Source organism: Equus przewalskii, chromosome 6 (assembly GCF_037783145.1).
Source record: "Equus przewalskii isolate Varuska chromosome 6, EquPr2, whole genome shotgun sequence".
Lineage (NCBI taxonomy): Eukaryota > Metazoa > Chordata > Mammalia > Perissodactyla > Equidae > Equus > Equus przewalskii.
In genome coordinates, this window is record NC_091836.1 from 85,931,791 (window position 1) to 85,952,102 (window position 20,312).

At 52.5% G+C, this 20,312-nt stretch overlaps 1 protein-coding gene across 11 annotated transcripts in view; it reads right to left on the reverse strand.

The window, feature by feature from the left end:
• ABCC8 (ATP binding cassette subfamily C member 8) overlaps positions 1-19,955 on the reverse strand; it is a 75,546-nt gene extending 55,591 nt beyond the window's left edge. For 4 of the 11 annotated variants that reach the window (XM_070626529.1, XM_070626528.1, XM_070626527.1 and 1 more), the window contains exons 1-6: positions 18,903-19,166; positions 17,235-17,376; positions 12,451-12,572; positions 7,145-7,311; positions 4,996-5,238; positions 3,912-4,100 (exon numbers count right to left, since the gene is read on the reverse strand). In XM_070626529.1, coding sequence (XP_070482630.1) covers positions 3,912-4,100; positions 4,996-5,238; positions 7,145-7,311; positions 12,451-12,572; positions 17,235-17,376; positions 18,903-19,050 — 1,011 coding nt within the window. In that variant the 5' untranslated portion in view covers positions 19,051-19,166. Of the gene's footprint in view, positions 1-3,911; positions 4,101-4,995; positions 5,239-7,144; positions 7,312-12,450; positions 12,573-17,234; positions 17,377-18,902; positions 19,178-19,234; positions 19,589-19,625 lie in introns of those variants that run through there. The other 7 variants (XM_070626531.1, XM_070626533.1, XM_070626534.1 and 4 more) reach the window with 7 other exon arrangements.
• Between the last annotated feature and the right edge of the window lie 357 nt (positions 19,956-20,312).

A 20,312-nucleotide genomic window follows, 5' to 3' on the forward strand; every position in this document is an offset into this window, starting at 1 on the left:
AGAGGGTAGCCATGTCTGAGTTTGAGTCCTGACTCGTCATATATTAGCCACTGTGTCCTTAGGTAAGTTCCTTAACCTCTCTGAGCCTCAGTTTCCTCACCTGCAAAATGAGGCCATTCAGGGTTTCCACTTCAGAGAGTTGTAAGAATTCAATGTAACAATGCAGGTATGTAATATAAAAAAAATTTCAGTAAGCGTAAGCATTCACTATACAGTAACTTCTGCATTATTTGTTGAAGAATCATTTCTCCTGTGCTTCCTGAGTGTCAGGCATGGAGCTGGGTCCTCTCTTAGAAGACTCAGGGTCGAGCTGGGGAGAGAGACGAGGAACGCTCTGACAGTGCAAGCATGGGATGTTATGGGAGCACAGAGGAGGAAGGCTTCCTGGAAGAGGTGACATTTGAGCTGAGTCTTGGTGGCTGAGAAAGGCTTAGTGAGGTGAAGGGAGGCATGCCAGGCCAGAGCAGCTGCCTGGGCATCGTCCTGAAGAGACCAACCCACACAGTGACGTCACAAAGTCATAGAAATGCACATAAATTCACAAAGTTGCCCATAGTGATAGCCGCAAATAAGTGTACCAAAATGGGGACACAGACACCCAGAAAAAGACAGACCAAGAGACACAGGACAATCAGGAGGACACCCATATAGAACCATAAGCAGTTCCCAGGAGAACTCATTCAGAAGCAGACACACACACACTCACACACCTACACACGTTCTCCCACTGAGGTTTAGAGGCCGTTCGAAGCTTTGGCCCCTAGATCAAACCCAGACCGTTCTCTTTCTCTGCTCAGCTAACCGCCCACGGCAGAGCTGGCAGCTTCCAGATGCCAGCAGTTCTTTATGAATCCAATTCCCTGGCCCTCCAGCCAGATCAGTGGCCCCTATGGCAGGTGACAGATTGTGGGTGGGGGTTGGGCGGGAGAGGAGGCTGGAAAGAGATAGATCATAGGCTGCACTGGGTCCCAACTTTCCCTGGGGAGTGACAAGGGGGACAAGAGCATCAAAGATCTAGCAGACTATGAGACACTTCCAGTAATTAAAGAAGAAGTAAGAAATGTTTGTCCTTGAGATGACGAGGGCAGTGTGATTCCTGCCAACTGTGAGTGTCCTGGGAAGGGAGGAGAGGACAGGCAGCCACTGACAGTGGCATACACAGTGGTGCCCAGCTGTGCAGGCTGCAGCAGGACGGACTCAGGCGGAGCGGAAAGAAGGCCTTCTTGCTGGTTGTTAACCACCCCACATGCAGCTTGAGTGCTTCCTTTTTTGTAGGTTCATAAAAACCAGAATAGCACCTGCCTCTCTGGGTTAGAGCTGCTGGGAGGCACAGGGATGAATCAAATAGCCTGGATAAATGACCCCTTTTCCTCATTTTCTGGGCCCAGAAGCCCAAATGAGAATTAAGCTTTCTCCCAGGCAACCACACGACTGAGGAGGCTTTGCTGCTGACACTGGAGACTGGATGTACTTTCAACTCTCGTTTCCCTGTCTGCAATTTGCCAATTGTACTTGGGCTGCAGGGAACAAATATTAAATCTGATAAGGCCTGCTGCCACCGAGGCAGGGCCATCTGTCTCGGGGATGTATGTGCTGACAAGGAACCCGGACGAGAGCATTCCAGCGAGGGGAGAGTTTGTGCATAAATAACGAGAGAAGAGAAGGCAAAGCTGACGCTCAGACGGACTAGAATCCTCAGCGTTCTCACCACCTCTTGGGCACATCCTGCCACAGAGCTGTCTCCTTAGGAGACTCCCATACGAGTTTTGGGGATCAGAGGAAGAAGATGATGATGTGGACAAGCTGATAAAGGCTCTCCCTGTGTCACTTCCCCCTGACATTAACACTGGCTCCATGTTGCTGCGGGATTATCAATGTAGAACATTCTGGGGTCACCTATAGTCAGACTACCACTGAAGGTGACACCCCTGTGGACAAGAGAAGCAGTCTCTTCCCCTCTCTTTTTGGGCCAAGGGAAGTTCAGAGGCTCAAAAGCCATTGAAGTCTAAATAGGCAAAGAGTCCTCACATTCTTGATTGAATAAGCAATCTGCCCATCTTAGCTTGGCCAACTCATACTCAATTGTCAAGGCCCCATTCAAATACCCCCTCCTCTCTGAAGCTGTCATGACCACTGGCTGAGTTAGTCTCTCCCTCTTCCCATACATAGTTCCCTGTATATACCTCCTAATAGTGGTATTTAACGCACAGTACAAAAATATCGTATTTAGATTTCTCTCTCCTCCATTGGATTTCACAGTCCTTGGAGCCAGAGGTGATGGCTTGATAATAATAGTCAATTTAGCATTATGGTCGTAAATGCCCAGACTATGGAGTGAAAGAGACTTAGGATCAAATCCTGACTGTCACTAACTAGCTGAGAGATCCTAGGGAAAGTTACTTAACCTCTCTGAGCCTCAAGCTCCTCATCTGCAAAATGGGGATGAAAATACCCACCTCATAAGTTGTATGGGATGTGACTTATATCTCAACAAAGCTGTTACAAAAAAATACCCTAAAAGGTTGTCTTAGAGATCAAACGAGATAACACATGGATAACTCTCACAGGCAGCCAGGCATGTATCAAGGGGTCAACAAGTGGTTATTATTATTGTTAAAGTCCTCATCATAACCATTGCCTCTGTATCCCCACAGCCCAACCCAGGTCTGGCACATAGTAGGGTTAAATAAATGTCTGCTGAATAAATCAGACAAATAGAGTGTCTCCTATTCCTGGCCAAAAGTGTGCAGCTGATTAATTATATATCTGGAAAATTAATAAAAACCTTCTAAGGTTTAAATCCTATGTGCGATTTGGAGCCCATGAGATGAATAACATTACACAAGAGAGCGACATAAATTATTAAGCTCCCTAATTACTAATTCTCTGTATCATTTTTGGACTCTGTGGTTAAAAGGTTATAATGACGTTCTTGCCAGGAAAATAAAACTCTCAGTCTTATTAGAGGTGAAAAGTTTGCCATTTTCTGACCACCTAAACTTAAGTGGCAGCAAAGAAACAGACGGAAGAATTAAGTAGCCCACCCCAACCTGCACCCCAGAGCGGATGCCACTGCCCCAAGCGGGGAAAATAATCCTTAGAAAGCTTTTCTGTCCTTTTGTTCTACAAATTCCAGTTTGTAGCATCTTTAGAGCTGGAAAGGCCATTGGATATCATCCAGTCCAATGGTTTTCAATTATTTTTAAGACGCGGAACATTTCTTTATCATCCCTTTGTATTTTTATTTTTAATTTTTTGTTTTACTGAGCTCATAACAGTTTACAGCATTGTGAAATTTCAGTTGTACCTTATTATTTGTAAGATGGAACATTTTTAAAAAAATAATTTTTAATGGGACAGTCTCACATATTAATAGAACTGGGGCAGCTCTGAATGAAATTTGGAGTCGGGGGTGAAAAAACCCTACGCACGGAGGTTCCCCACTCCCCTCACCGCCAACGTCAGTCCCCAAGACGCCCTGTAGAACCTCGAATGCTAGGGATCTACAGAACTGAAGAAGACAGACCCCTGAAAAGTTATTCAGAGTCTGTTAAGATGACATTAACTAAAAGCCAACACATCCCACAAATCATAGCAGCTCTGGACACTGGGTAAATGCTTCTTGCAACTTTCTGAATGACTAAATAACTGGGAGAGGTATTACGGTGGTGACGGTGTGGTGAGGAGAGCAGGGCACCATAGATCCTCCTGGGGCACCAGCTTACCTCCTGGCATTTCCGACGACTGGATGCAGAGCATCTTCCGGAGGGGGATACAGCCACGGGCTTTGTGCATGTGTGAGAAGCTGCTGCAGGGCGGCCGCGGCTCACACACATTGACCTCTTGCACATTCTCATGCAGGAGTGAGAACTTTCCAAAGGGTGACCTGCTCCACCCCTGGGGCAGCCTACCTTGGGCTGGGAGATGCGGTTCTCCTTCCCAAGGTGGTCCACGATCCCGAAGATGCACAGTGGCCCGGCGAAGCCCAGCAGGTCGGCCAAGATGCGGAAAGTGCTGCTGAGGACCAGGCGTCTCCCGAAGGCATGGCAGAGTGCTCTCCAGATGGCCCGGGCACCCTGCGTGCTCTGCACATCCTTTCTCTGTCCAGAGAGACCCACAGCCAGGTCAGAGTGGCTGAGGGCCTGTTCACGGCAAGGCCCGGCCTCCCAGGAAGCCCCTGGTTCCTGTTGCCTGGGGAAACCCAGTGGCCACATCTGCTGCAAACAGGTGAACTCCAGGAAGAAATCATGGAACCATCAAGTGCACGGCCAGATGTGCCCTATCAATGCCAACGTGGTCCAGGTGGGGAGACAGGCCAGATGCTGATCAAGGCCACACAGCTGGTCAGGGACTGTGATGAGCACAGCACTGCACTGAGGGAGCGGCATGTGCCACGCTCTCCGGTTTCCACCAGCCACGGCACCTGCCTCAGTTTCTCCCCGCTGTGCTAGGGTAGACGCAGCAAAGGAGCACTGGACTGGGAGGTAGGAGACCATCTCTGCCACCCACCAGCTGCGGGCCAGCTCTGGGCAGCTCATGGCTTTTCTCAGAGCCACAGTTTCCAGCTCAGAAAGGGGGGAGACCCCTGCCTGGCCCAACTCATAGAGTTACTATACGGATCAGGCCACTAAAACCCCTGCTCCAAAATGGGTGAAAATTCCCACCATAGTCATTGAGCTCCAGAAGGAAGGACAGAGGGGGAATCCAGAGGGTCACTTCCCTTCTCAGGGTCTCAGTCTCCCATCTGGACAGTGAAGGTACTAGATCAGATGACCTAAACTGTAAGGGACATTCCAGCTGTGACCATCCTATGAGTCTTTAGTCCTGACTTGTCCCCGGTTCACTGTGTGACTTAGGGCAAGCCTCTTCCCCTCACTGGGCCTCAGTTTCCCCACCTGTCTCACCAGGGGTTTGACCTGATGCTTTCTGAGGTCCTCATCTATGACTCTAAACTGGAGGGTGGGGAATGGATGGTGTGGCTGTGCCCGCACTGACCGCCTGGGCATCGAAGGCCTCGCAGAGCCGCCGGTAGTTGGTAAGGGCCCTCATGGCAATGGGTAGCTTCCCAATGGCTCGGAGGTCAATGGGCTTCTTGTGGGCGGTCTTGATGAAGGCGTTCATCCACCAGTAGGTGCCTTTGGACAGCAGGTTCACGAAAGGCTGCAGGAAGCGCACCCCCAAGTCCTGCAGGTCCTCAGGGGGCTTCACCTCCCTTGGCATCTTGAAGAAGATATATCTCTGTGGAGCACATGGGCCACCAGGGATGGGTAAGTGCAACTTCTCACCACTCTCCACTTAACCCCAGCAGAGATGTGGGCTCATGACATCCCGTCCTCAACCTCTAACAGACAGGGCCATCTCTTGCCTCTTCCTAGGAAAAAGACCCCCCAACATCTCTTGGCCACCAATGCCAGGACCTCCTGACTTGTAACTCTTCGTTGAGGTCTACTCAGAATGCCCCTGGCTGGGTTGAGTTGGGTTTAAGTTGGGTTGGGGAAGAGCAGGAGTCTCCATATACCATCTTCTCCACCGATCTGAGGACACCAACATGTTTCATGCTGGGTTTGCAGAATGTGAAGCCATGCAGACCTGGGTTCAAATCCTGCCTCTTCCACTTACTAGCAAGGTGTGTTTGGACAAGTCTCTTCTAAAATGTTTCCTCACCTAAAAAGGGGGTGATCCTTGCATCACGGGGTTGCTGTGAGGGCCAGCTGAGGCAGGGAACACAGAAGGCCTTCGCCCTGCAAATCACTGACTAAAAGCAGAGGAGTGGGACACGCAAATTAAAGTGGCACTTTACACTCGTGAGAATGGCCCAAATTAGAAATGGCTATACCCCCACTGCTGGAGGAAGGGAAAGAGTTTTCTTATTCATTACTGGTAAATTACTGCCTTTCTGGAAGGCAATCTACAACATCAATTAAAATTTAAAAGACTCCTTGAACCAGCAACTCCACTCCTTGGACTCTCGCCCATAGAATAAAAGCAGAAATATATAAAGACATAAGTATGTTTAATACACTGTTATTTGTGAAGGCAAAAACTTGGCAACAAAACGAATGCCTATCAATAGGGTAATGGCTGGATAAATGGTGGCTCATCCACATGATGGAATATTACGCAGCCATTAAGAAAAGTAAATTGGGTGCTGGCTCCGTGGCCCAGTGGTTAAGTTTGCACACTCCACTGTGGCAGCCCAGGGTTCGGATCCTGGGCGCGGACATGGCACCGCTCATTAGGCCACGTTGAGGCGGTGTCCCACATCCCACAACTAGAAGGACCTGCAACTAAGATATACAACTATGTACTGGGGGTTTGGGAAGATAAAGCAGTGAAAAAAAAAAAAGAAGATTGGCAACAGTTGTTAGTTCAGGTGCCAATCTTTGAAAAAAAAAAAAAAGAAAACTAAATTGACCATACCAGATTTGGAGGGGAGACTATCTCCTAAGAGATCGCTGTTGGGTGAGAAAAGCAAGTTGTAGAAACCAGTGTATTGATAACCATTTTTAGAAGATGAATATTAAGGGGGAAAACCTGTATACTTATATGTGTTGAGAAAAAAGAACCCTAAATAGATACAAGTACATGGCACGATATTAATAAAAGCAAGGAACAGAAGGATAATACACTACGTTGTTAATTGGGGTAGCTGGGAGGGAAAGGTCGGGGGAGGGGGAGGGGACAAACAAAAATGATAAAACAAAAAAAAGACCCAGATGAAGCCACATGTACTCATTCACATACATGCGTAACTATATGAAGACATTAAAATAAAAACAATTCCCCACTCCCTCCCCAGAAAAACCAAAACAGCAAAGCTCAGAGGAGCCAGTCCCTGAAGCTTTTTCCCCTCTCTACAGAATTAAACCCAGAATCCTCCAACCTCGGCTAACACCTCCTGTCCCTTCCTTTCCCTCTGGAGGCCTGGGGTAGACGGCAGCTGGGCCAGATGGAATGTTCCTCTGAAAATTCTCCCACTGGCGTCAATCCCCTTTTCGGGGCAGGTAAAACAAGCTGACTCTTTCAGGGCTTGGCTAAGAAGCAGGGCGGGGGCCCACACCAGGGGTAGGACACTGCTCAGAAGGCCCGCGCTGGCCCAGGGGGGTGTCCCCAGGCGGGGGGCAGCCCAGGAGCGGCAGCTTACCCTCACCCTGATGACGTTGACCTCCACGAGGAGCAGCATGCCGTAGAGAATCACCAGCAGCCCCGTGAGGCAGAAGCGCAGCTGTGAGAAGCCGATGGCATGGTCGTAGAACTTGACAAACTTGATGGTCTTGGTGATGAAGGCCAGGGTCCAGTAGACGAGCAGGGCTGCCGAGCAGGGACGGGAGAGCACAGGGGACGTGCGTGCACATCTTCGCATGTGTGTGCACTCACGTGTGTGCGAGTATGCGAGAGCAAAGGGAAGAAAAGGAGTGTGTCACAGGAGGGGTGTGTGTTATGCAAGTGTTCTGGGTGTGAGTGCACATTTCTGAGTAAAGGGAGGTGTGGTATGTGAACATATGAGTGTGTCATTTTGAGATGACGTATATACATTAAAACATTTATGATAGGCATGTTCAAAAGCATTAATAATCTTGCAAGTCAAGCTGGTCAGTCAAATTTCCCTTTGCAATAAATAATAAGAAGAAAAATAGGAAAATTTTTTCTTGAATTTAACTAAGTTATAGGCGCTGTGCCAAGTAAGCACTTTAAACACATCATCTCATTTATTCCTTACAATAACCTTGCGAGGGAAGTATTGTGTCACACCCTCAACTTAACAAAGGAATCGAGGCTCAGGAAGGTTAGGTAATTGATCCATGGTCACACAGTCGTTAAGTGGCAGGGCAGCAGGAGGCCCCACCCAACAATGGCTTCCTTGTAGGATTTCCAAGCCAGGAAGATCTTAAAGGGCCTTCATTCCAGCCCTTTAACTTCACAGATGAGGAAACTGAGGCCCAGAGAGAGGAGGTGGCCTGCCCAAGCTCAGTGCAAGCTAATGAGAGAGAAAGGGTGAGGGCCTAGGTCCCTGGCCCCTAGTCCAGAGGCCACCACAGCATGACAACGCTCCTCAGGGAACCTGGGGGAGGGGAGTGGGGAGGGGGTTACAAAAAAGTGAGTCAGAGTCCTGTGAGGCAGTGTGGACAGTGGTTAGAGCCGGCCCTGCAGCCAGATACTCCTGGGCTCAGATCCTGTGACCACACAGCTGTGTGACCTTGGGTAAGTCATTTAGCCCATCCAGGCCTCAGTTTCCTCATCTGTAAAATGGGGATAATGATAGCATTGCCTCTAAGAGTTGTGAACAACGTCTGGACGGCATTCGGCGCAGGGAGCCTGGCACGCAGGGGTACTCTTTGAACATCAGCTGTTAATATTTTTATCTCCAGATTTCAGACCCGGGACCATGACCGTCAGAAGCTATCAGTGGACTCTAACCCCGTAATTCCCACCACCACCTTCCAATCAACCGTGGTCAGCTGGCAACGACCAAAAACAGCACAGGCGGCTCCTTCTCTTCTCACTCCCTGGCGTCACCGGCAGGCAAGGCCTAAGCCCCCTAGAGCTCCACTCCAGCGGAGCGGCGCAGGGACCTGCACCCTGCCCTCCAGCCCTCGGTGGGCCTGGACATGGATGCCAACACATCTGTTGGGGACAAAAGCTGGGGCCTGCCCTAGGCGGGCTCTGGGCTGGGAACTAGGTGGAGACGTTGAACTTGCCCAGGGAGGGCAGACGCCCTCGGTCTCAGGCCCTGGGGGAGAGCATTAGCCCAGAGGGCAGAAGTGCCTGCCCCACGGTCCCAGCCCTCAGGACTGGGGCGATGGTCCTTCAGTTCAGTCTGTCTCCAGGTCACAAGGATCCCACAGCTGGAGGCCGTGCCCCTGCTACAATACCACCCTCCCCCAGGCGTACTCCATCCCAGGCATCAGAACCTCTGTTGCCCTTAGTCGGGGCTACCTTCTGGGCCAAGCTTGAAAATACGCCTCTCACTGGTCTTGCCTCTAACACTTAACAGACATGCTCTGAACTGATCTTCATAACAACCCTGTGACTTAGGCAGGGACCTACTATTCCTGACCGAAAGGGGAAACTGAGGCTCAGAGAGCCTGATTGTCTTGTGCAAGGTCACCCAGGGAGTCAGTGGTGGAGCCAGGACTAAGCCAGGGTTACTTCCACAGTCCTATCTCATAGTGCTGTGCCCTCAGCCTGCTGCCAGACACAGCAACACTCGGCCAAAGCTTCGTGCTTGACAGAGAGAAAAGGAGACAGAAAGAAAACGGTGTGACCCAGGGGCTGCTGGGGAGCTCACGCTCTGAATTCCCATTTCCCCGCTTCTTCCCTCCTTTCCCGCCCTCAGCCCCACATCCAGCCCATTACCGAATTCTCTCTATTTTACCTCCTGGCTCTCTTGAATCCATCTACTTCTTTCCATCTGGGTGGCCACCTGGGTCCCAGGCGCCATCATGTCTGCCCTGGACCACTGAGAGCTTTCTCACGGTTGCCCTGCCTCCCCTCCTCCCATCTGGCCTCCAGAAAGCAGTAAATACAATCAAATATGACCTCAAGGCCCCCATGCGCACAGCAGCATTCTTCACAATGGACAAAGGTGGAAGCACCCCAGTGTCCCTCGAAGGATGAACGCATAAACAAAATGGTCTATCCACACAGCAGAATGTCATTCAGCCTTAAGAAGGAAGGACATTCAGACACATGCTACAGCATGCGCGAACCTTGATGATATGATGCTAAGTGAAATGAGCCAGTCACTGAAGGACAAAATAGTGTATGATCCCACTTATATGAGGTACCTAGAGGAGTCAGAGTCACAGAGATAGAAAGAACGGGGGCTGTGAGGGGTCGGGGGAGAGGGCAATGGGGAGTTATTATTTAAAGGGGATGGAGTTTCAGTTTGGGAAGATGAAAAAGTTTTGGAGATGGATGGTGGTAATGGTTGTACAACAATATGAATGTGCTTAATGCCCCTGAACCATACACTTAAAATTGATTAAAAAGGTAAATTTTGTTACGCATATGTTGCTACACACACACACACACACACACACACACACACACACACACACACATAAACAAACAAACAAAACCAAAACCCAATCCTCAATGGTTTCCCAGGGTCCTTGGGATAAAGACCAAGGCTTGTGTATGGTCTTCAAGGCTCTGCCTGGTGCAGGCTCCACCCACCACTACAGCCTTCAGTTCAGTTCCCCTGTGCTCTCTGCACTCTAGCCACTGCTTTTCTTCTGGATCTCCTAATGTGCTTTGCTCCTCCTGCCTCAGGGCCTTTGCACATGCTGTTCCTGCTGCCTGAAGCACTCCCCTCTCCCTTCTCTGAATTAGCTCCTACCTAGCTTTCAGCTCAAACATGACTTTCTCACAGAACATTTCCTGATCTCATCTGGGGTCCCAGGATCAAAGTTGTTTCATGGGACAATGTAAACTGCATCATGATTCACCCTTTTGTAAGACTCCAGACCTGTGACCAGACAGTAGCCTCCTCATAGGCTAGCTATTCCCTCAACACCCACTGCCCTCTCTCCCTGCAGCTCATGGGTACATCCTGTTCAGTCTTCCCTGTTCTAGAATGTCCAGCTCCGTGGAGAGAAAAACTCTAACAAAGGAGAATGGAAGGAGTTAGTCCTTGTTCCTTGGAGAAGTCCTGATCCAGCCATGGGTGGTATTCGTGCTTTAGGGACAGAACATCATGTGCGTTCTAGAGAATGAGAGAATGAACTCGCCAGATGCCCAGACAGCTGTTTCCAGGGGCGCCGGTCAGCCAGGCCCTGATGGCTAGTGACGGGTTCCCTGCACTTGAGAAGCTGCCTCCGAAACTGGAGCAGGAGGCCCTCTGAAGCCTGTATTTAACATCTCTCAATCAGCTGCCCCTGAGTCCCCCAACCACACTCGCATGGGGGCCCCTGGGGTGGGGGTCGGGGTGTCACCTGGATGATCCTGCTGGAGCCCAGCCCCCACCTCACATGGAAAGCAAACCTGCAATTAGCTCAGGAAACGCTCTCTGCCCCCTGACGTCACTGCACTGTCACTGGCTTAGCACAGAGTGTTCCAGACTCCGGATGTCAGTTAGATGCTGCGACGCCTAAAAATCACAGTCTGACTTCACAACACACAGTCTGACCACAGCCTGATAGCTTCAGCCTTAGACTCGCGATGGAGCCCAACACAGAGGCCCACCTGCGGCCGAGGCACAGTCTGCGGACCCTGAGATACGCAGTCTCAGCGACGGTCGAGGACCTGCTTGGGTGCCAGGCTCTGCCCCTTGACTAGCTGGGCAGACTCGCGCAAGTCAGGTAACCTCTGAGCCTCGGTCTCCTGATCCCTCAGGGGAGATGATAACGGTCCCTGCCTCACAGTGTGGTTGCCAGGATTAAAGGAGTCAATGTATGCAAAAGCCTGAGGGTTGTGCCTGACACCTGGTGAGGGCAATGCGAGTGCTCACTGTTATCATCTTTGACCTCTCTGAGTTTCGAGGACCACATCTGCACAATGGGGGCGGCAACAGAACCATAGGGAGGTGGTGGGAATGAAGAGAGAGAATGCACGTGGGGAGCTTAGCACTGAGCCTGACACACAGGACATGCTCCGTAGACGTCAACAGTCATCACTGTTGTTTCTGCATGGACCCCAGCCACACAGGGTCAGAGGATCTAAGCATGCACTCCTTCCTGAGTCTTTCTAGATGTTGGCAAACCGCAGGCTCTGGTCCTGGGCCCTTTCTCTTTTTTCTCCAGGTGACCTCATCCGGGCTGAAGCTTTAGATGCACTGGAAGCCCAGGACTGCTGAATGTCTATCTCTAGGCCTGCCCTCCCCTGAATGCCTGGCTCTTTCATCTAACTGCCCACCTGACACGTGAGTAGGCTGTTCTCAAACTCAACATGCCCCAACCCCCCAGCTCCTGCTCCCTTGCCCTGGCAGTTATTAACACCACCATCTGCCCAGGCGCTCAGGCACAGAGTCCAGGCGTCATCTTTGCTCCTCTCCTGCCCCTTGACTTCATCTCCTACCATTCTTCCCCTTGCTCATTTGGCTTTCCTACAGTGGCCTCTTTGCTAAGTTTGTTCCTACAAGAAGGCCTTTGCACATGCTGTTCCATCCGCATGGAACATTCTTCCCCCAACTATCTGCATGTTCACTCTCATCAGAGGCCTCCCCTAGCACCCTATATAGACAGCAACGTCACCAGCATCTCTACTCCATACCCAGCTTCATTTTCTTCACAGCATCATCACTATCTAACTGTTTGTTTGCGTATTTACTGTCTTTGCCTGTCTGTCTCGTCCACCGACTTGTAAGCACCATGAAGGCAGGGATGTTTTTCTTCTCCACTTCTGAACCTCTAGCACCTAGAACAGTGCCCAGCGCACAGTAAGTCCTCAGTGAACATTATCTGAAGGAGTGAATGGAGGTAGCGGTCCCTCTCGCCCCCGCCCCCTTACCGATCAGCAGCTTGGGGAAGTTGGAGGTCTCGATGTTGTGATAGTAGACCACGGAGGTGACGGTAGCCATGAACGCCATCCCGGCCGGCATGTACAGGTGGAGATGGCGGGATTCAGTCACCCTGAGATGGAGGGGAGAGAGAGACAGAGATGGGATGTGCTGAGTGCCCCAATAGAGCAGCCCAGGCCTCTGCTTCGGGCTCAGCACATAGCCGGGCCTCTAGCTCACATGCACAGCTCCGCTCCACAGACGAGCGTCTCTGCCCAGCCCATATGCCAGACAGGCCGCTTAACTAAGGGGCCCAGGAGTCCACACATAGATGCTGTGAGGGCTCAGCACACAGGCTCCGGAATTCACGGACTTCTCTCGCTGGGTTCAGGATGACGGAACCTAGCATAGGGAGGCCGGTGTTGGTAGTTGCAGTTGCAAAGCCTCTGGCCTGGAACCAGTTCTCTGGGAATGAACGCAACTGGCTCCCTGTCCCTGGGGTCACCTGGGCAGTACAGGGGCCTGTACACCACAGCTCACTGAGTGACAGCCACATTTAACACGAACAGCATAAGGTGGCACTGACAGCCCTGCCCAGGCAGTGTAATAACAACACTGACAGTCAATATTTATTGGGCATTTACCCTGTGCCAGGCACTGTTCTAAGTACTTGATGTATATTAACTCATTTAATCTTCATAAAATTCCATGAAATTGGTACTCTCAGTCTCCTCATTTTACGGCGGAGGAAACTGAGTCAGAGAGAGGCTAAGTAACAAGCCCAGGGTCACTGCCTGTGTTCCCTCCCTTGGGAAGGGGATGGAGGCAGCCAATATCAGGTCACTCCCTCCCCATTTTAACTCACAGAGGCCTTGGTGGTGGTGGACTCTGGCCTGGTGATAAGACCCATGGAGGCCAGAGCTTGCTCCCAGACCTCAGGCTTCCCCATGACTGGTGAGGAGGCTTGCCTTAATTGGCCTGATCGTGCCCTTCCACGGCTCCCTCGTACAGATAGCAAAACCCTTAGTCCGCAGCCTGGCTCCAAAGCTCCAGTGATATGGCCTCAAGTCCCTTTTCCAGCACTGCCCAGCTGCTCTTTCTGCTGAAGCTGTGTTGGGACCCCCTCCCTTCCCAGAAGGTCTCCTCCACTTTCCTGGCTCAGTGCTGCCCTTGCTTGTGCTGTTCCTTCTATCCAGCATTCTAAGGGTCCCTGGCCTCGAGAAGCTGACTCTATGTGTTGGGGGGGTGGGTGGCAACCATGCTCAGAGCTAACTGTTTGACCAGGCAGCCTAGGGAAGTGAGACTGCAAATGGACAGAAGGCTGAGAGCACAAAGGAGGGGGTGGGCAACCAGGGAAAGCTTCACAAAGGAGGTGGCACCAGGCTGGACTTTGATGGATGAGCAGGAGTTCAACAGAGGAGTGGGGACATAATGAGAGCCATGTTGGGACCCCAAGTGGTCTGGTGGGTTTGGGGTGTGGGCGTAGAGCCAGTGTGAGCAGTTCACCAAATAGCATGCTCCCTTCTGCCTGGCTAGAAGAACCACAGTTTGCTCCAGCAGCAACGCGCCCAGCCCCAGGGGATGAATGCTGATTGGTTCAAGCAGCCATGCAATTCCACACCCCTTTGTCAGTGATTGGTCCAAGGGCGGCTGTCTAACCCAATTCTGGCCAGTGAGATGTAAAGGAGAGTCTGTGGAAGAGGATCTCCTGCATAAAGAGGAGGCGTGTGAGGAGCATGTCCCCTTTGCCCTTGCCTAAGTGATACCCGAGCTGGGCAGCCATCTTGTAACCATGGGGAAGATGTGGTGGACACACAGAGGCTGGCTAGAAAGATGGCAAGAGGCTGGCTCCCTGATGTCATCACTAAGCAATCAAACCAACCAGAAAAGGTGACTTCTGGATTTCTTATTAAATGACACTGTAAGTGTCGATATTCTTTAAGCCTTGATTGGTCGATATTCTCAACAAAATGTCTTCAGACTGACAGGAGGTACAAGGCAATCAGTCACGGGTGGGGATGCTGGGAACAAGCAACACGCTGCCCAGGGCTCTTCGAAACTCTTGCCTCTCTACTCCTCGAAATAATTTAGAAAACCCTATACACCCTCACATATTTTTAAGTGATATCCAAAGTGTTATATTAAAGTTTAAATAAATTCTTTTTTTCCAATAGGAGTTAGAAATGATAAACATTTTACAAAGTTAAATAAGATGATGAATAACCATAATTGAGGTAAATATTTCATGACATGACTTAATAAGATAGATTTTGGCTGCTTTACTGGATAATATACACTGAATTAGGTAAGAAATTAGGTAACAGTGTTATATCTGGCCTTTTCCCAGTGTATAGTGGTCTAGGAAAACATTCTCTATAAAAAAAATCCTCACTAACCTATGCTGCTTTGGTTGTTCTGAATTCTGAGCATCACACAGAAATAATATCCACAGGAAGGCAGGAAGGCCTATCAGTTAACGATGCCTTAATTAACCACTGAATGAGGCTGACCCTAAACCAAAGTCAAGTTTGAAGACCACTGCTTTACCCAGCCCCCACTCCCACCTGCCCCCAGACTTCCAGGCAGGTCTGCAAACCCAGGCTGGGATGGACTGGGGGTGCCACAGGGCAGGGTCTGCTCCCTTCCTATGTCCCTCCCTCAGGCTTGCCTGCCCAGGGGTGTAGGCCCACAGATGGAGGCCAGCAAAGGCCAGGTGACAAGGGCCCAGCTGAGAAGCCGACCTGCCCGCTGGGGAGGGAATGGTGGTTTGCACTGAGCTGGAGAGCTTTGGGGTACAGGTGCCCACACAGGACGGGCTGCTGGACAGCCCGCAGGAGGGAGTCCTCGACCTGATTCATTCCAGTCTCCCACCTTCCGGGAATATACTATCTGCCCAGGGCTCTGCCACTCTGTCCATCTCTAATGTCATCCTCCACGGCCCTGTGAAGCAGGCAAGGCAGGATGATGAGGCTCAATTCACAGATAGAGGAAGTGAGGCCCAGAAAGGCTGGGTGGCTTTTCTAAAGTCCCACAGCTTGTCCACAGCAGAAGCGTTAGCCTAATACCCAGGTCTGCCTTCCCCACGGGAAGGGTGTTTTCCTCTCTGTCACCTCGATGATTATAATCTTATAAGCCCCTGAGTACATTCTGGCCTGAGGGCTCACAGGGCATCCCTCCCCTCTCCAGCGTTTCTGCTGCTTTGGAAGAGGTGTTGGGGGTGGGGGACTTGTCCCCTGCTAATTACGTGGCAGTACGCAGTTGGTCTTCTTGCTGGTCTGGGGACTTGGATAATCAGGAGGATTATCAAAGGCAAGCAGTTATCACAGAGATTACTGCGGAAACCAGGATGCAGAGACATTGGGAGTGGAGGGTGAGGGAGGGTGTGGGGATCCCATCCCCCTGCAGTCCAGCTGCAGGAGCCGGGGCTGGCAGGGGTGGAGTCTGGGCACGGTCTGATTCCAGCTCAGAGGGGTTGGACCTCTGGTCTTTAAGCCAAATGTCTCCCCCTCCACCACCCCCTCACCGAGGCCATCCCTGAGCTCGCCAATTCTTCATTCTCCCTTGGTGAGATGGCTGCCTCATCTCCTCCTCTCCTGCGCCCTCAACTGCTGACACACCATTTCTGGAGCAGTCCTCTCTCACCTAGCCTGCTGCAGTGGCCTCCTGAGCGCTGTTTCCACCTCCAGCCACCCCTGCCTCCAGCCTCCCCCGGACACCCTCTCAGGTTCTCACCTAAAACGGCTGCGCTGATTCCCAACTGCGACAAAATGCAACCCAAACACTCGGCCTGGCATTCGAAGCCCTCCTGGAGATGCGCCCAACCCCTCCCCACGTCTCAGCCTCCATCGCTCAAGTCTCAGCCTCCATCGCTCAAGTCTCAGCCTCCATCGCTCCCCAGCTGTGTTTCACGCTTCAGCCCCGCTGCACTGTTCCCACCCCACCTGCCTTCCTCGTGGTGCCCCTGTTCCTCCTCCCTCCAGCCCCACTGGCCCTCCCTCTCTGAACTCCTCTGACTGTCCTCCTTCCAGGCTCAGCTCAAAAGTCCCCTCAACCAGAAAGCTTGCCCAACGCTGCCTTCCTTTCTCCTCCCAGAGTACTTACTTGTGACATTATTTCATTGATTCTCTTAAAGAGTCAATAAACGTCTAGGGGACTTTGTCATGTGCCTTGCTCTGTGAATACAAAGACGATAAAACCCAAGTTCCCACCCTGAGGCCTTTCCGTCTCAGGGGGAGACTGCAAACAGACACAAACTGCAACCTACTGTACATCCCGCTGGGGCGGAGGTATGAGGAGTGCGCTGTGAGGCCCAGAGCAAAGGTGGGCATGAGAAGTGCCCAGGAATGAGGCTAGAGGCAGGGGGGCCTGACTGGGAGGACTTTGGATGCCAGGCTGAGGACTTGGGACTTCATAAACAACTGGGAACCAAGGAAAGATCTTAAGCAAGAATGATTTTTTTCCCCCGGGATGGTAACTCCAGCAGCTTGTGGAAGAGGCGGGGCATCTTCCACAGGAGTTGGGGCACTCTGATAAGCTCTGGGATTATTTCACTGGGTCTTGGCATGAGATATGGGTTCCCTCTACCCTGCCACACTGATGGCAGGGCCTGGTCTCACTTGTGTCCACTGCCTGGGCACAGAGAGCCAGGCACACGGGAGATGTTGAGTAAACAGTTACTCAATTTATTAGCAAATGATACTGGCTCACGGAATGCAGGTGAGCTGAGGTCTCCCCAGGCCTTTCAGGAAGCACGTGGAGCCGATCCTCTCTCCTGAGTCCTCTGAGAGTCACTCACCCATCAGACAGGATGCCCTCTGCGATCTCACACACCAGGACAAAGAGCAGCATGAAGGTCAGGATCCAGCGCAGGTTGTGCCCGGGGAAGTGGAGCCACGTGCTATGGTGGATGTGTACCTTGGAGCTCTGACTGCCCCATCCTGCAAGGAGAGACAAGAAGAGATGGGACACCTGGCTCACCTGGAGGATGGTGTATGAACCTCCAGAGGGTGCTGGAGCATTGGGTCCATAGTGGGGGTGAGGAGTGTACCCATTTGAACACCTGTGCATAAGGATGCCTGAGTCTGGTACATATGAACTAAATATCCGAGCATGAAGCCTGGATCCGTGCAGGTCCACCTATGCAGGTGTCCATTTTATATGCTAACCTCTTGTGTGACAAGTTATCATGTAGTTACCATTTGGTTGAGAACAGAAGCGGAAATACCAGTAACACTGGTACAATTTTTGATACACATATGAGCATATGTTGCACTTGCTTCCTTCCTATTTCTGTCTAATTGTTTATCTTTGTCAATAAATTTGTGTTGGCTTCTGCAGCATCTTCCTTCTCTCTCTCTTTTTTTTTTTTTTTTGGTGAGGAAGATTGGTGCTGAGCTAACATTTATGCCAATCCTCCCCTATTTTGTATGGGGATGCCACCATGCTTGATGAGCGGTGGCTTGGCTTGATGAGCGGTGTGAGGTTCTGCACCCCGGATCCAAACCTGCGAACCCCCAGTCACCCAAGAAGCAGAGTGTGCAAACTTAACCACTACGCAACTGGGCCACCTCGATTCCTCCTCTTTTTCATTTAATTTTGTAGCAATCTTCCCTTTCTTTCCAAAATCTGTTATCAATGTTGATTTGCTTTTTTCCTTGAAGTAAATTAACATGTTTGGAGAGGCAAGGGACACCCTATGAATTGATAGAGCTAGCCTGCTTGGGAAAGTTGAGGTCTTGAAGAGAGGTGAGGGGGACCTTGGGTGAAGAGGCACCATAATTGTCCCGGTGGTGGTGCCCAACTTTGCAGATGTCTCCTAAGCAGGGGCACTGGGGGCCGCTGGGGTCGCTGCTAGGCAAGGAGGCTGAGAAGTTGTCCTCTGGAGACACACGCCGGGTGGGGTAGCAGCGGAAGGGGATCCAAGTCCCCAGCTCCCACTTCTCCTCGCCCAGGGCGAGGGGGACCCCGGGACTGTCAGAGACTACTGTCTGGCTCAGCCCCGGGGAAGCACAGGAGCGCGCAGCCTCCATCCCGGCCTCTGAGGCGCAGGCTGCGCTCTTCCCTGGGCACAGCTGCGGCTGACACGGAGGGAGCTTGGGGGAGGGGCGACCCAGCTCCCTACACCGCACCATTGAGGGTGCAGCCCGATCCCCGCCCGACCCTTCCATCGCGTACAGAAACCTCTTCTTTGCCCCTTCTCCACCCCAGCTCTGGCCTTGCAGTGGCAAAACTTGGGGTTCTCCTGGGTCAGAAGCGTCGGCTGTGTTTGGAGCGGGGTCGGAGGCACCCCAGGCAGTGAGGGGATGTGCGGGTGTGCCAGCGCGGGGACCCCGGGAGCGAGGCGAGCGGCAGCCGCGGGGCCGGCAGGGCACACGGAGCGGCGCGGCGCGCAGCGCCTCCCCCTCCCGCCTCCCCGCCTCCCCGCCTCCGCCCGCCCCTCCTCGCGGCCCGCGGCGGCGCTCACCGATGAAGAGGATGGGGAAGGTGATGAAGAGCAGGAAGACGTGCGGCACCACGTTGAGCGCGTCCACGAAGCACCCGTTGTTGAGGACGCCCTGGTCCACCCGGTAGGCGGCCGAGTGGTTCTCGCTGCCGCAGAAGGCCAGGGGCATGGCGGCGCGGGCTCGGCTCAGCTCGGCTCGGCTCGGCGGCGGCTGCCCCACGCGCCTCCCGCGCCTCCCGCGCCTCCGTCCCTCTCCGTTCCGCCGCCGGCCCGGCCGTCAGGCCCTCGCCACCCCCGGCCCCGCCCCGCCCCGCCCCGCCCCCCGCGCTCCCCCCACCCGCGTGCTCCACTACCTGCGGGGCCCGGAAGGGCGGCTGGAGCCCCACCGGCCTGGCCGCTCGGGGTCCGCGTTGCAGCCGTGGCGGCCCGGGCGCCCAGGTGCGCTCGGGGACGCTTTGTGAGTGCCCCCTGCGCGCGTGGGCTGGGAAGAGGTCTGGCTGGGTGTGTGGGCACGCTCGAGTTTGGATGGGAGAGTCGGGGGTGCAGAAGAGAGGTGCAGGGTCCCCGTGGGTTCAGAGCGGGCGTGTTCCGCGTCTCGAGTGCGAGCTCACTGCCCGGGGCCTGAGATGGGGGCTCACCTGGGCACGGGGCTGGTGGATGTAGTTAGATCGGAGCGACCTGGTGGGGGCAGAGCGGAGCAAGCCCCCACCCCATGTGGATAAGAAAAGCGGTGAAGAACATTACCTCGGGGGGCGCTTGAATATCTTCAAAAGTGGTCCCAGGCGCGGGGCGCTCGCTCACAGGTGCTTTCCAGCGTATCCAGCGCTCTCACAAACGGGATCTCCCAACGCTCCTGCTGAGTGCAGGTTACAATTTCTCCCATTTTTCTGATGAGGACACAGGCTGAGGGCATTTGCAGGACTGACCCAACGTCTCACTGCCAGCAAGTGGGGAAGCCTAACTTGAACCCAGCTCCTCCGGTCCCCCCACCCCCATCTCCCTCAGGCACGCGTCTAAGTTGAAACCTCCCCGCCACTGGCAGGTGAATGAGTAGAATGGGTCCCCCTCAAGGCTAAAAAAAGAGGCGCTTGTGCAATTGTATCCAGTGAAAGCAATGGGAGGCAGCCTGGAGAGGTGGAAAGAGAGAATGTCACCAACAGCTGTGTTCTTAACCTGCCACAGGCAGGCTTAAGGTGTTTAAGGACCTGGTGAAATTGTAAAGACAGTGTCCTGCCTTCCTACACTTTTTGGAGAACTTCTCACAGGTCCATGGCCAAAAATGTTTATGTCCTATGAAGAAAGAAGAGAAAGTGGGATTTTAGGTTAGATTTTAGAGGAATTTCCTGAGTTAGGTGTATGAAGCATAAATGCATATGTTCCCAGAAGGGGCCAGGGGCCACCAGGGGAAGATCACTGAGGCTCTGAGCCATT